Here is a 14,751-nt window from a genome sequence, read left to right as displayed (position 1 = left end):
CCACATAGAATGAAGGAGGAAAACAAGACATACTGGTGTACTATTCACTGGTTCAAGGAAAACCATGTTTTATCAGCTTAGCAAAGGGACAGAACAAGATATCAGAGTGACATTATGGCAGTGCTTCTTGTGAACTGCAGCTAGGATTGTAGAAAGACCTGTTGTTGTTTTTTGAGCTTCTCCTTCTGGTTTTCAACAGTTGTCCCGTGTGCCCCTTCAGTTAGTAAATTGCAAAAAGGAACTAGAGTGCTGGGGGAAGCAGCTGTACTTTCAAAATGAGGAAGAAACAGATGCTACTACATAATACAGAGTTTTAAAAACTGATAGGTTTTAACAATCAACATAGGTTTCCAAGTGGGTACTTTTCCAGTGAAATAATAATAATATAATAATAACTTCATTTTTATACCCTGCCTCCATCTCCCCGCATGGTCTTGGAGTGGCTAACATGAAGCCAAGCCCAAATAATCACAATAAAACAAGATAAAATACAATCAGAACAACAAACATTGTCAATGGTAAAAATTTAAAACTTATTAAAAGTACAATGGAAACAATAATGTAGTGATTAAGTAGAACCGCCATAAGGAACAAATAGCAATTTAAAATAATAAAAGACTGGGCAAAGGTGTGAGGTGTGCATAATTAGGAGTCTGAAGAGATAGATAATAAAGTGCTGCATTATAACTGGGAAAAATAAAAGTTTGGAGGTGGGGAAGCAAGAAGAATTCATACCAACTATGAACAGGAAACAGTACATCGGCACGGAGATTGTCAATACTAAGGAGGTTGTTCTTATGATCATTTATTGAAGGCACACTGGAAGAGCCAGGTTTTTAAATCTTTCTTAAAGGCTATCAGGGTGGGTGCTTGCCTGATCTCACTGGGAAGGGAGTTCCAGAGCTGAGGGACCACCATGGAGAAGGCCCTCTCCTTTGTCCCCATAAGCCGCGCTTGCGATGAAGGCGGGAGCGAGAGGAGGGCCTCCCCCGAGGATCAAAGAGATCATGTGGGTTCCTAGAGAGAAATGCGATCACGAAGGTAGGCGAGTCCCAAACCGTTCAGGGCTTTGTAGGTGATAACCTGCGCCTTGAATTGGGACCAGAAAATGATCGGCAGCCAATGGAGTTCCTTGAACAGGAGGTTTGACTGCTCTCTGTAATTTGCTCCAGTTAGTAGTCTGGCAGCCGATTGCTGGACCAATTGTAGTTCTGGGCCGTCTCCAAGGGCAGTCCCACATAGAACGCATTGTAATAGTCCAATCTAGAGGTAACTAAGGCATGGACCACCATGGCCAAGTCCAACTTCACGAGGTATGGTCCCAGCCGGCACACAAGTTTTAATTGTGCAAAGTCCCTCCCAGCCACTGCCACCACCTGAGCATCAAGCATCAGTGCTGAGTCCAGGAGGACCCCCACACTGTGGACCTGTGTCTTCAGGGGGAGTGCGACCCCGTCAAGCACAGGCTGCCACCCTATACCCTGATCAGCCTTGCGACTGATCTGGAGGACCTCTATCTTGTCAGGATTAAGCTTCAGCTTGTTCACCTTCATCCAGCCTATCACAGCGGCCAGACACTGGTCCACTATCCGAGGGGCTTCCTTGGATTTTGGTGGAAATTCGGTGTAGAGATGGCACCGAACCCCAAAACTCCGGATGACCTCTCCCAGTGGTTTCATGTAGATATTGAACAGCATGGGGGAGAGAATGGAACCTTACAGGACCCCACAGGTCAATGGCCGGGGGTCTGAGGAGGTGTCCCCCAGCTTCAATGACTGGGAAAGGCCCTCCAGGAAGGACCGGAGCCACAGCAAAGTTGTGCCCCCGAAACCCAACCTAGAAAGCCGACCCAGAAGGATACCATGGTGGATGGTATCGTAAGCCGCTGAGATGTCCAGGAGAACCAGCAGGGTCACACTCCCCCTGTCTAGCTCCCTGCGGAGGTCATTGACCAAGGCGACCAAAGCCGTCTTGGTACTGTGCCCAGGCCTGAACCCAGACTGCGATCAGTCTAGAGAATCGATGTCATCCACGAATCCCTGGAGCTGGGAGGCAACCACTCGCTCTAGGACCTTGCCCAGAAAGGGGAGGTTGGAAATGTTGTATAACCTTCTTTGAGTCTAATTTTGAGATAAAGATGGAAAACATCAGAGGTAAAAATTACTGTGGGTCATCTAGTCTCTTTCCCCACAATCATTTTTTTGTTTTGGGATCTCAATTTCAATGCTTGATGGAGACATATTTTTATCGTCCTGTATTTGCTTTGAAGTACGATACTTTTGTAATGAACAAGGAAGCAACTTTGGATAAAAATTATTTACTGAGAATAGTATAACATATTGTGAACTTACATGAGGTCTTATACCAGTTCATCTTGAATGGTTTTTATCAAAGATTTCTAAAGTTTTAATTTCAAAAGTATTCTGAACTTTCTGTGCTAGACACGTGCCCTTCATCAGTATGACAAGATTCATCATGGAAAAGGTGTAACTATTGAAGTGCCCAGTCATCCACTTTTTGACAGACTAAAATAAACATGTGCTCTATATATTAAGTAAATAAAGGGGTGAAAATTTTGTATTATAATAATGTACAAGCACAATTAGTAAGTTTCCTTAAGATATGATTTTGATACGATTTTGAAAGAAACACATTAACTTGGACAACTTTTATCTAGTAAAAGGAACATTAGAATTGTACTTCTAGCATGTTCACATGTGTTGGTTTTGTAATAGTATCTTTCTTTTCTATGTTTTCTCTGCCCACAGTTATGGTTGTTGTTTTCACACCCTTCACTGGCATCTATTTCTGTGCCTTTTCCTTTCACACCTGCTGCCTGGACAGGTTTTGTTCTATTCCTTCACTCCCACTTCTGCTCACTCTGTCTACTACATTTGCTCACTGGTATCTCTTGCAGTGGTGGCCATGAGTAATTGGCCTTCCTCTTATAATGTCTTTATTTGGCTGTAATTAGGCAAATGTGGCATTGCACCTATATTGAAGGGGAGAACAGCAAATTTTATGTACTCCACTAACAGCCTGACCACCTCTTCTCCTCTTCATCCTACCAAAATCACTTTGTGTGCTCTTTTGTTTCAGTAGCGTTATTGCAATCCCTACATATGAGGAAAATGTAGGTAGTGGTGGGAGAAATGTAGACAAATAGAAAAATACATACTTCCATGTGCACATATATCTTTTTAAAAGTAGCATCATCATCATCCAAACACATGTTCTTCCAAGCCATACTCACTTAAATTTGTTTGCCTTCAACCCAAACAACTTCTTTAGACTGAGGTGAAAGAAAAGATAAAGGTGAATGCCATTAGCATACCGGCAACACCAAACGCTAACACTCAGGACAACTTTTGCCAGTGGTACATGTTAAATACAGCAAACTAAAATCTTAGGGACCCACAATCCATTAGACAAGAAGTTGAACAGGGGTTCTCCATCACCACCTTCTGGGCTCATGCATTCAGAAACAAATGAAACCATTATAAAACAGTGCCACAAATCCTATCCCAGCAAATCAGCCTAGAAGCAGTAATGAGGGAATTTTTTTAAAACAATTTTCTTCTAAATGCCTCCTATAGTCATGTCAGAGCCCTGTCTTGCTGGAAAGGGGCATTACACAGCCAGTTCTTCCTTGCCTTTTTGATAAGCCAGGAAAAAAACAAAAATGCAGTATACATATAATGCATCTAACCTTTCAAAAATGCTGCCCATATCCTGATACTGTTCAAGTTGAAAACCATCCATTAAGACTGACCAAGCCTAACTGCATCTACTAACCCTGCATTCACTACAGGACACAAGTAAGGGTGGATCTAAGGGATTTTCTCTGTAATGTTTTTATCTAATGAATGGTATATCTGTGTTGGATCCTTCTATGCATGCATTGATGTAGGCTTACCTATACTGAACTGCATTTGCGACTTACTGTATGCTGACTAATTTTCAAAAACCGTTTGGTAGCTCACTCCAGCCACATGTAAAAAAAATCAGTCCCAATATGCTTGTGGAACTCTACACTCAATTTTAAGGATTTTCCATTTATACCTAGTTATTTAACCCATTACAGCCCTGATTTAAACCATTAGTTATCCAATCAGTAACTGCACACTGACATGATGCTCATTGTGCCTTCCCCCATTTTTCCAATATCTTGATATTGATTCATTCAATGGGAAATCTAAGTATATTGGTTGAATAATGTGTTAAGTAAGAAGTAAGAACTTGGGCATGTAATGTGCTATGCTAATAATACTATATATCTAATTGTATATAATATACAATATAATATACAATAATATATAATATCTAGCTGTGCCCGGCCACGCGTTGCTGTGGTGAAGTATGGTGGTATGGTGGTATGGTGGTATGGGAAATAAAGTATTGAGGAATTGGTGGTAGTTAAGGTAAAGGGTCAAGGTTTTCCCCTGACATTACGTCCAGTCATGTCTGACTTTGGGGGTTGGGGCTCATCTCCATTTCTAAGCCGAAGAGCCGGCGTTGTCCATAGACTCCTCCAAGGTCATGTGGGATGACTGCATGGAGCGCCATGACCTTCCTGCCGGAGCAGTACCTATTGATGCACTCACATTTGCATGTTTTCGAAGTTCTGGCTTGGCAGAAGCTGGGGCTAACAGTGGGAGCTCACTCTGGTCTCCCAATTCAAACCTGCGGCCTTTTGGTCCAGAAGTTCAGCAGCTCAGCGCTTTAACATGCTGCGCAATCGGGATATTATTTCCTAAAGGTTGTGAATATACAATATTTCTGATTATTTTATTTTTTTTGTCTGTTGGAGGCAAGTATGAATGCTGCAATTAGGGGAAATGATGAGGATGTAATGGCCTTGCAGCTTTAAAGCCTGGCTGTTTCCTCCCTGAGTGAATTTTTTGTTGGGAGGTGTTAACTGGCCCGGATTGTTTCCTGTGTGGAATTCCCTTGTTTTCAGAGTGGTGTTCTTTGCGATATTTTATGTGCTTCTACTGTCTGTGGCCCTGAGAAAACAGAGGATTTACCAGACTTTGGTGATGGGAATAGTTTGTTGGGAGGTGTTAGTTGGCCCTGATTGTTTCCTGTGTGGAATTCCCCTGTTTTCAGAGTGTTGTTCTTTATTTAATGTTCTGATTTTAGAGATTGTATTGTTCTGTTTTATTATACCATATTAATTTTTATATATTCTGATTTTAGTGTTTTTGAATACTTGGAGCCAGATTGTATTCATTTTCACAGTTGACCGCAACACAATAATAATAATAATAATAATAGTAATGATAGTAATAATAATGACTTTGGTAATACACAGTGCTTCACTCCCATCTCAGCTTCCTTTCTGGAAGAATCCTTTCTTGGGAGGTGTTAGCTGGCCCTGATTGTTTCCTTTGTGGAATTTCCAATTTCCCTGCTTTCAGAGTGTTGCTCTTTATTTACTGTCCTGGTTTTAGAGATGATATTGTTCTGCATTATTCTATCCCAGTAATTATTTCATATTAAAGTAGAATCTCACTTATCCAACATTCGCTTATCCAACTCAGTCTGCCTTTTCGTAATCAATGTTTTTGTAGTCAGTGTTTTAAATTCATTGTGATATTTTAGAGGTAAATTTGTAAATACAGTACAGTAGAGTCTCACTTATCCAACATAAATAGGCCGGCAGAATGTTGGATAAGCGAATATGTTGGATAATAAAAACATGGCTCTTCCGATGTGCCTTTGGAGAGTAACTGTCATATCTTTCTTTGGTTATTCCCTTGGGATATCTATCCTCTAGACTGTTCCACTATTTTATGTCCCTGCTTCCCGTGGTTTTATTCTTATGTCTTTCTCACCGAGTTTTAACTTAGTGTTCATGTGGCCTGCCTTGGTTTTTATTGCTTTTCTGAATTTTAGGTTGTAATGTATGTTATTATTTATTGTATTGTTAAATTGTGTTATGATATGTTGTTTTATATTTTGTCATATTGTATGGTTTTGGGCATGGCCCCATGTAAGCCGCCCCGAGTCCCCGTTGGGGAGATGGTGGCGGGGTCTAAATAAAGTATTATTATTATTATTATTATTATTATTATTATTATTATTATTATTATGTTGGATAATAAGGAGGCATTAAGAAAAAGCCTATTAAACATCAAATTAGGTTATGATTTTACAAATGAAGCACCAAAACATCATTTTAGACAACAAATTTGGCAGAAAAAGTAGTTCAATATGCAGTAATGCTATGTAGTAATTACTGTATTTATGAATTTAGCACCAAAATATCACGATATATTGAAAACATTGACTACAAAAATGCGTTGGATAATCCAGAATGTTGGATAAGCGAGTGTTGGATAAGTGAGACTCTACTGTAATTACTACATAGCATTACTACGCATGGAACTACTTTTTCTGTCAAATTTGTTGTATAATATGATGTTTTGGTGCTTAATTTGTATAAAGATTACCTAATTTGATGTTTAATCGGCTTTTCCTGAATCCCTTCTTATTATCCAACATATTCACTTATCCTGCCGGCTTGTTTATGTTGGATAAGTGAGACTCTACTGTATATTGATAATCTTATATTATCTGCATAGAACTGGATTATATGGCAGTGTGGAGTCAAGATAATCCAGTGCAAAGCAGATAATATAAGATTATAAATGGGTTATATAGCTGTGTGGAAGGGCCTTGAGTCTACACTGCCATATAATCCAGTGCAAATTAGATAATCTGTGGAAGAGACCTAAGTTAGGCCTAAATCTGCCTGTCCCCTGGGCTGAGTTGGTTGCTAGGAGACCAAGTTGGCAGAGATTAGTCCTCTAACTAGCAGCAATTCGATAAAAACAATTATTCCTTTCCCTCTAATTAGGACTTTATTTTTCTTTTCTTTTTGTTGTATCAACCTAGAGGCGTGGATGATGGGTTGTGTTATCAAATTTCGAGGTTGGGGGCCCTGTAGTTTTGTTGTTTTGTTGGTCGCCGTGATGCCATCACTCATTTATATATATAGATGTAATATATTGTATATACATATAATATTGATAGTTATATTATAATTTAATACAATATAATAATATTAATTATGTATTATATATTACATGTAATATTACTAATAATATTACAGTATAGGGGTATTGTACTATGCTAGGAATATAATATATCGTATATACATATAATTTGTAAGCCGCTCTGAGTCCCCTTCAGGGTGAGAAGGGCGGGATATAAATGTAGTAAATAAATAAATATTTCTCCTGAGAATTAATGATCCTTGGAGCACACATATGCAGTCTCCAACCCAAAGGTCACAAGCAACTTTTATTTTTGTGCAGCTTCTTAGGCCTGGAATGCTCCATTCCCTACCATCACCTCCCTTGATCATCAATTAGCTAAGGAAGGGAATAGATCAGGAAACAGGTTGAAGGAGCAGGACTTGTTTTAATTAGGTTCATTAGATCTCACAGTCCCAGAGCAAAAGAATAGAATACCATAGGCCAGTGGTTCTCAACTTGTGGGTCCCCGGGTGTTTTGGCCTACAACTCCCAGAAATCCCAGCCAGTTTACCAGCTGTTAGGATTTCTGAGAGTTGAAGGCCAAAACATCTGGGGACCCACAAGTTGAGAACTACTGCCATAAACCCACATTACATAAGCCCATTGACCACTCTTTCATTTATACAGTACTTAAAGAGTTTTGCATACCATAGAATCACTCTGGAGGATTCCCTTTAGGCCTCAAGTGCAATTCTATGGTAAACTTCTGTCAGATGTTCTGTCAAAAACATTAGCCATGGGATGACTTCTCTAGGTATTTTCTAGGTCTTCCAGAAAGATTTTATGGTATACTTCGGCCAGAAATCCAAGAAGTTCAATTTAAATGAGAAAAATAGGGCTCTGGCTTATGCAAAAATTGTTTTATGGAAAAGATAAATAAAGTCAAAGCTATTCTAGAACATATCTTCATCAAGATTTTATTACATGTCTGGACACCAGAAGACAAACTATTTCAGAAATACAGTTGTCACAGTCTTTATGTCCAAGGTATTATCAGGATCGAAGCATCAGTACCTTGCTTGTTTTTTTCATTGTTTTTGGATGCCATGGAGTGGTGTCCAGCCTTTTCTCCATGGAGTGCAGCCGTGCTGTGGTCTCTGTCAACATATCCATCAGCAGCTCGAGCTGCAGCTTCAAGTAATTGTTCTCTTCCAATAGGGCTTTATTGGCTTTCTTTAGGGCTTTGTTAGGTGATTCCTTATCAGGAGGAGAGTATAACTGCAGCAAGGGCATCTTTGGTGGGCCATTCTCGCTCTGCCATTCGCCATCTTTGAAGACAAATTTTGTTTTGCATAGCTCAGTAGTCGGAGGGCCATAGTCCATTCCAAGTTCAGCTTGCCTGGTCTTGTAGTCCAACAGATAGAATGTGGACAAAGAGGTTGCTTGGCGAAGGACTGGTCTTCTGGGCCAAAATCTACGAGAGAAATGATCGGCCCAGTAATCACGCACATCTTGCAGAATCTGATAAATGGTTTCCATGACAAGAAGCACTATAGATCGAGGGTAACAAAAAGAAACCTACAAAAGAAAGTTTTGAAATAAAAAGTCAACACGTGCAAGATTACAGAGTGGACTCAGAAGAATAATGACACAGGGTTGAAAAATAAATCACCAAGAATAAAAAAAATAGATTCTTTATACTGTAATTGAGAATCTCATATAGAAATAACTTTCAAAATAATTATATTGGTGGAAAGCACACTCTTGTCTTACATTGCTACAGTCCTTTTATTTGCTGATATAGTAAAGGAAACATGCAATTATTTAAGAGTAAATAGGGCCGAAAACATAATGATATTATGGAAATCATAACCGGAACATGCAGACACATACATAAAATATAAATGTTTTACAAAAGCTTACAAATTAAATTTACAACATTTTAAATATGAGGGTTATCCACAAAGTAGATTCTGTTTTGGAATTAAAAATGAACAAAGTATAGGAGAAAACATTTACCATATGCAGTTGAAAGCCAAACCCAAATACCACATCTCACGTAGTCGCCATTCAAATCTAGGCACTTACCATAGCGATGAATGAGCTTTGCAAATCCTTCCCCACTAAATTCTGCTGCTTGCATCCTCAACCAGCCTATCAGCCTTTCCCGCAACTGCGCAGCGTCGCCAAAATGCTGCGTTGCCAGCCACGCCCCCATTGTTGGAAACAAGTGGTTGAGGGAGCAAGCAGCAGAATTTAGTGGGGAAGGATTTGCAAAGTTCATTCATCGCTATGGTAAGTGCCTAGATTTGAATGGCGACTACGTGAGATGTGGTATTTGGGTGTGGCTTTCAACTGCATATGGTAAATGTTTTCTCCTATACTTTGTTCATTTTTAATTCCAAAACATAATCTACTTTGTGGACAGCCCTCGTAATATACTGTAGTATCCTTTAAAAGAATGGCTTGTTAATACACTCACCCTATAAAATGAGAGGCAAATAGATCAGTCAAGCTTGATCTATCTATAATACTAAAACAAGTTCACACATTCATCAAATGCCAAATGCTAATTTAAAACGGTACAGAATACTATTAAAATAATTATTTCAAAATAAATAAATAGACATTCCACAATGGCTTGTCTCAATTTTTAAAAAATTCCAGCTCTTAGAAGAATGGTAAGAGGGATTTGCGCTATCTTTCCTAGGAAATCTGTTTTATAGCTTGAGAGCAGCCACTGAGAAGCTCTTTCTCTTGGGTCACAACCAGATGTCTCAACATGGTGGGCCCTGGGCAGTCACATATGGGAGATGATGATAACCCAGATGTAAACTGTATAGGGGTTTTTAGGACAAAACATGTCTGGAAACAGATTTGTAGGCAGTGGAGCTACAGTGACAAGGATCTTGTTTTTGAAGGCCAATAGTCACAGTGTAACTCTTTGGGATTGCTGACGTTTCCAAATGTTTTTCAACAACATTATTGCTTATAGCAGCCTACAGTCATCTAAACAGAATATAATGCATATGTCATTATGGCCAGATCTGATATTTCCAAAAAAAAAGGCACAGCTAGCACACTAGCCTTAACCATGCAAATGCTTGTTTAGTCACCACAAAAATCTTCAGGGCTGAATCCAGAGGTATATTAAAAATGCAAACTCGACTCTTCAGGGGGAGTGCAACCACATCCAACATGGGCTGAATCCCTATACCCTGAAGTACCTTTCAACTGACAAGAAACAGAGCTGTCTTGTCTGAGTTAAGATTAATTTTGTTTGCCTTTACCCAGCTTCCCTATGAACCAGGACCATGTTCTTTAACAGGAAGGAGTAATGTAATAACTTATGTCCAACATCTTTCAGCTTCCTCATAGTCCTTTGCAATATTCTGAAAACTATATCTTCATTTGTTCCCATGTGAATCAGAAGCATGGGGCAATGGTTGGTGCACTTGATAATAACAATCATCATCATCATCATCATCATCATCATCATCATCATCATCATCTTTATTTATATCCCGGTCCATCTCCCCGAAAGGACTTGGGATGGCTTACAGCATAAATAAATACAAATATATACAAAATAAATAACAAATTAGTGTAAAAGGGAAAACAAAATAAAACAAAATAGACAAATTAAACAATAAACAGTATCAAATTTTAAGTTAAAGAAAAGCAAAAATATCTGAATCAGTATATATCTATAGAACACTAAAACAAAGACCTTGTCCACATTAAAAGATATTAGTTTTAATTGATGAGTCCTGTCAGCATCTGTTTCCTCATGGATCTTCACCCCTGGGAGATAGCACATTTCTCAAAGCATCTTATGAAATGTTCTTGCCACCCCTTCTCTTCCTCTCATTACAGAATCACCTTCTTCTGGGAAAAAGCAGGAGCTGTTCCATTCTCCAAGGTTACCCTCCATGTTCTCTGAGGACTAAAGCTGTTGTCCCTGTTCCTGTGCCTCATAATTACTGACTAAGGAGACAGCATGGAAAACATTATGTAGCTCCAAAACTGAAGCATAGTTCCTGATCTTTCTGCTTCTGTGTATCACATTTTTCCAAGTTCCTGCCTTGTGGATCTGGAAATTGTCTTCTTCTCAAGAAGCATGCTGTGTCTTAACCTTCCAAGAGAGACTGCTCTGCTCTTTCCAAAAGATTAATCCTCCCTGATAAGTTAAAATGTACATGTGTGGGCCTCAAACTGCTGCACCTTCTCTTCCGGCAGAGCAACCAGCTTGTTACCGGCATAGCATACACACACACACACACACACACACACACACACACACACACCACAAATCTCTGGTGATAAATTGAATATGGCACAGCCATTGCAATTGATTGCAACAGTTCCATGTTAACAGTCCTATATAAATACTGGTGCAGCATTCCAGACCTCCCCTGTGTTTTAATTTTCTTGTTCACTAAATTTCAGAGATTGAGGCAACAGTTATATAAAACTAACAACTGTTAGCTCCGCCTCCAGTCAAATTGGTGACTCACTCAATAGAAGCCCTGTTTTTTAAACTATCTACTTAGCAAAACCACCAGCAAGCATCCAAACAGCTCAGGCAGGCAGCCTTGATTCCAGAACAGCTTCTTCAAATTTAGGTCGAATAGAGAAACAGAATAGGGTAGCATCAGTAAATGGTCGGTACTAATCTTGAACCTTTTAATAAACCTTCCCAATAAACCATACATATGCTAAACAACATGGGTGACAAAACCGATCCTTGAGTAATTCCACAAGCCATTAGTCAAGATATCAAATACCTCCCCCCCCCCCCCCCGAGTGCCACTTTCTGAACATGTCCCTCCAGGGAGTCATTGCATTCAGATCTTATCCCATTAAAGTAAGAAAGGTGAATTGTGTCAAAAGTTGTCAAAATATCCAATAAAATCCAAAAGAGGCACAGTGCACCTGTTCACATAAGCCATCCCCAAGGCAACAAAAATTGCCCACCTCCCATAGCCAGACTGAAATAGAATAATTAGTTAATAAAGTCTCATCCAGAAGTGAATAAGGAATATATTTTAATCACAGTGTTCACCTGGATAGGCAGGCTATTAATAACTCCAAATTTTCCCACTGGTTCAGACTGTACAAACCTGACTGGCTATCTACTCGACTAGGCTCACATTTCCAAAACTTAGGCAAGCCTTCACAGCCCTTCATTTTCAAAGTATGCCCACAGCGGTGATTGATGGTAGATATACGGGCATCCCTCTGGCTCTGCGTTTATGTGTGTGTGTGTGTGTGTGTGTGTGTGTGTGTGTGTGTCCCGGAAATTGAGGATTTGCCTCACTATTTGTTTTCCTGCCCTCTGTATTCTGACCCAAGAACTAAAATTCTAGGGCCTATTCTTTATCTCCTTCAAATAAATACTGTGTCAGAAAGGATTTTCGACTTTTTGTCTGACATTAACCCTGTGGTTACTCACAAGGTGGCTCTTTTTGCCCTGTCAGCACAGAAAATCCGGGCAAGACTAATCTCTGATATTGCAGTTGACTGTGCTGGGGGTGCTTTTAACTAATAGTGGTTGTTTATATCCAAGGTGTTCCCTGCTTAAGTTTTAATAATGCTGTACTTACTTGGTTTTATCTTGTTTTTAAGTATGTAGGTGCTAATTCATGAAATATGTAGTATTTTAAGGGTATATCTTGATATTGATATATGTAGCATTTTAATGTTTTAATGATTTATATAGGGTTTTAATGCCGTGTTTCATATTGTATTTAATAATCTGATTTTCATGTATTTGTTTGTTTGCCTTGCATGTGAAAGACCTATGGTCTAAGCATCGAATAAACTTGAAACTTGAATAAGTCTCATATTGGAATTGGGATGCCAGCACACACTTCAGTACTTTGCCCAAAGTTAGAATATTGGAAAATGCCTGAAAAGTGTACAGTATAGTTTAGTTCAGGACAAGATTTTTATGCCTCTTTTGCAAACATAGAAACTGTCCCTCGATTCATCTGCTTGACCAATTTCTCACCCCAAGACCTTTTTATCCGTCAAGAAGAGAAGGATAGCTATGGGTCTTTAAACTCCAGAGATCTTGCACTCCAGATATCCTGCCCACATCCAAGGTAGAACTAAGTTAAAAGCATATGTAACTATCGGAAAAGGATGATCAAAGCTACAGCGACCGGACGTGTATTATTTGGTATCCAAGTCAACTTTATCTGAGCGATTTTATTTGCCAAGTGTCACTTTGCAGCCTGGACTTTGGACAGCCACGGCATTTCTGGCCTTATCTACTAGAATCCTTCTAATCTTAGAAATTTGATGAGGCATGGTCTTTGGGACAGCTTCTGCATGGAATAAGGACCAGTGTTTGACTTTGATGGCTGAAGAGAAGATATGAGTCCCTCTTCCCTTTCGGGGCATTCCATGAAACTCAGTGGGCTTTCAAGAGAAGTTGGTTATCTCAAATACAAAATTCAGCTGCAGGATGAATTAAAAAGATTAAGGTGAATGTGGGGAAAATGCTATTCTGACAATGCACTTTCCACACATAGGATGAAATGATTGGATCTTAATTTGATATGGACATATTGTGTAATTATTTGGAAAATCTGACTAACGTGATATGCCTATTAAGAGGTATTCCAACAAAGCTTTAAGCGGGGAAATCACCAATTAGTTATAAAACACCCACTCACATACTCACAATTTTTTCCAGTTCTTAAAATTCTCAACTCACCAAATTATAGTTTGTTGTAACTGTTTCAGTTCTAGCTTCACTTGAAACCTCTGATATAAACTTGTTCAGAACTGGAAAGAAACTGTTGCCTTTGGGTACACACATAAACCCTCTAAATTTATGCCTGACATCATGTTGATTGATTCATGTCATCATGTCCCTTGCAATGTGTCACAATTGCCCCTTATGTTGGCCAATCATAATTTTTGTGTGCCATAAATGCTCAAATTGACATACAGTTGTTTTATAGTTGTCAGCAGACAGCTCAATGTTTTACCTGCCTTGTTAATGAATTTGCTACATACCCAGTATTGTGCAAGTACTTATAATGTATGTCTCTCATAGGTACAGAAGTAATCTACATCATTAATTACTTGTTAATATGTCATCTTCAAGTCAGAGAAATTGGAAATGAGACATTCTGATTGGATCCAAATGTAAGTACAACTAGTTTCTCCTCTAGTCATTACATAAGTCAACCATTGTGGCTGGGATTTTGGGAATTGCAATCTCACAAATGTGAAAGGCACCAGACTGGAGAAGGGTGTTTTCGATCCTCCATATCAGGGGTCCCCAAACTAAGGCCCGGGGGCCGGATGTGGCCCTCTGAGGTCATTTACCTGGCCCCCGCCCTCGGTTTTATAATATAATATATTGTATATACATATAATATTGATAATAATATTATAATGTAATACAATATAACACTAATAGTATTACCATATAATAATATTAATTATATATTCTATATTACATATAATATTACTAATAATATTACAGTATAGTGGTATAGTTCAATATAGTAATATATAATGCTAATATTGTGCTATTCTAATACATGTAATATAATATATTGTATGTACATATAATTTGTAAGCCACTCTGAGTCCCCTTTGGGGTGAGAAGGGTGTGATACAAATGTAGTAAATAAATGCAGTACATAAATAAATAATAAATAAATACATTTTAGACTTAGGCTCGCCCAAAGTCTGAAATGACTTGAAGGCACACAACAACAACAACAACAACAACAACAATCCTAAT

At 38.8% G+C, this 14,751-nt stretch overlaps 2 protein-coding genes across 2 annotated transcripts in view; one reads left to right on the top strand and one right to left on the bottom strand.

Moving 5' to 3' along the window:
• Positions 1–14,751, top strand: part of canx (calnexin) — a 77,803-nt gene that overhangs the window by 2,613 nt on the left and 60,439 nt on the right. The window contains exon 2 of the mRNA XM_062973875.1: positions 14,053–14,144. The gene's annotated coding sequence lies outside the window, so the exon portion shown is untranslated. The remainder of the gene's footprint in view (positions 1–14,052; positions 14,145–14,751) is intronic.
• On the bottom strand, positions 7,945–13,830 carry cby3 (chibby family member 3). Its single transcript, XM_016991756.2, has 2 exons — positions 13,708–13,830; positions 7,945–8,561 (listed from the first exon to the last, which is right to left on the bottom strand). Exons 1-2 carry the CDS (start codon positions 13,810–13,812, stop codon positions 8,037–8,039), a joined length of 630 nt encoding a protein of 209 aa, XP_016847245.2. The 5' UTR covers positions 13,813–13,830; the 3' UTR covers positions 7,945–8,036.

The sequence above is a fragment of the Anolis carolinensis genome, chromosome 2 (assembly GCF_035594765.1).
Source record: "Anolis carolinensis isolate JA03-04 chromosome 2, rAnoCar3.1.pri, whole genome shotgun sequence".
NCBI classification, from domain to species: Eukaryota; Metazoa; Chordata; class Lepidosauria; order Squamata; family Dactyloidae; genus Anolis; species Anolis carolinensis.
The sequence above is the reverse complement of the archived record's forward strand: the minus strand, read 5'-3'. Positions and strand labels throughout refer to the sequence as shown.

Bases quoted from the DNA above. Each gene is read 5' to 3' on its own strand.
- cby3 (XM_016991756.2), bottom strand. From the start codon at position 13,812: ATGTGTGTACCCAAAGGCAACAGTTTCTTTCCAGTTCTGAACAAGTTT. The intron at 8,562-13,707 runs GTGAGTTGAGAA...TTTCTTTTGTAG, and splicing joins TTACAACAAACTATAATTTG to GTTTCTTTTTGTTACCCTCG.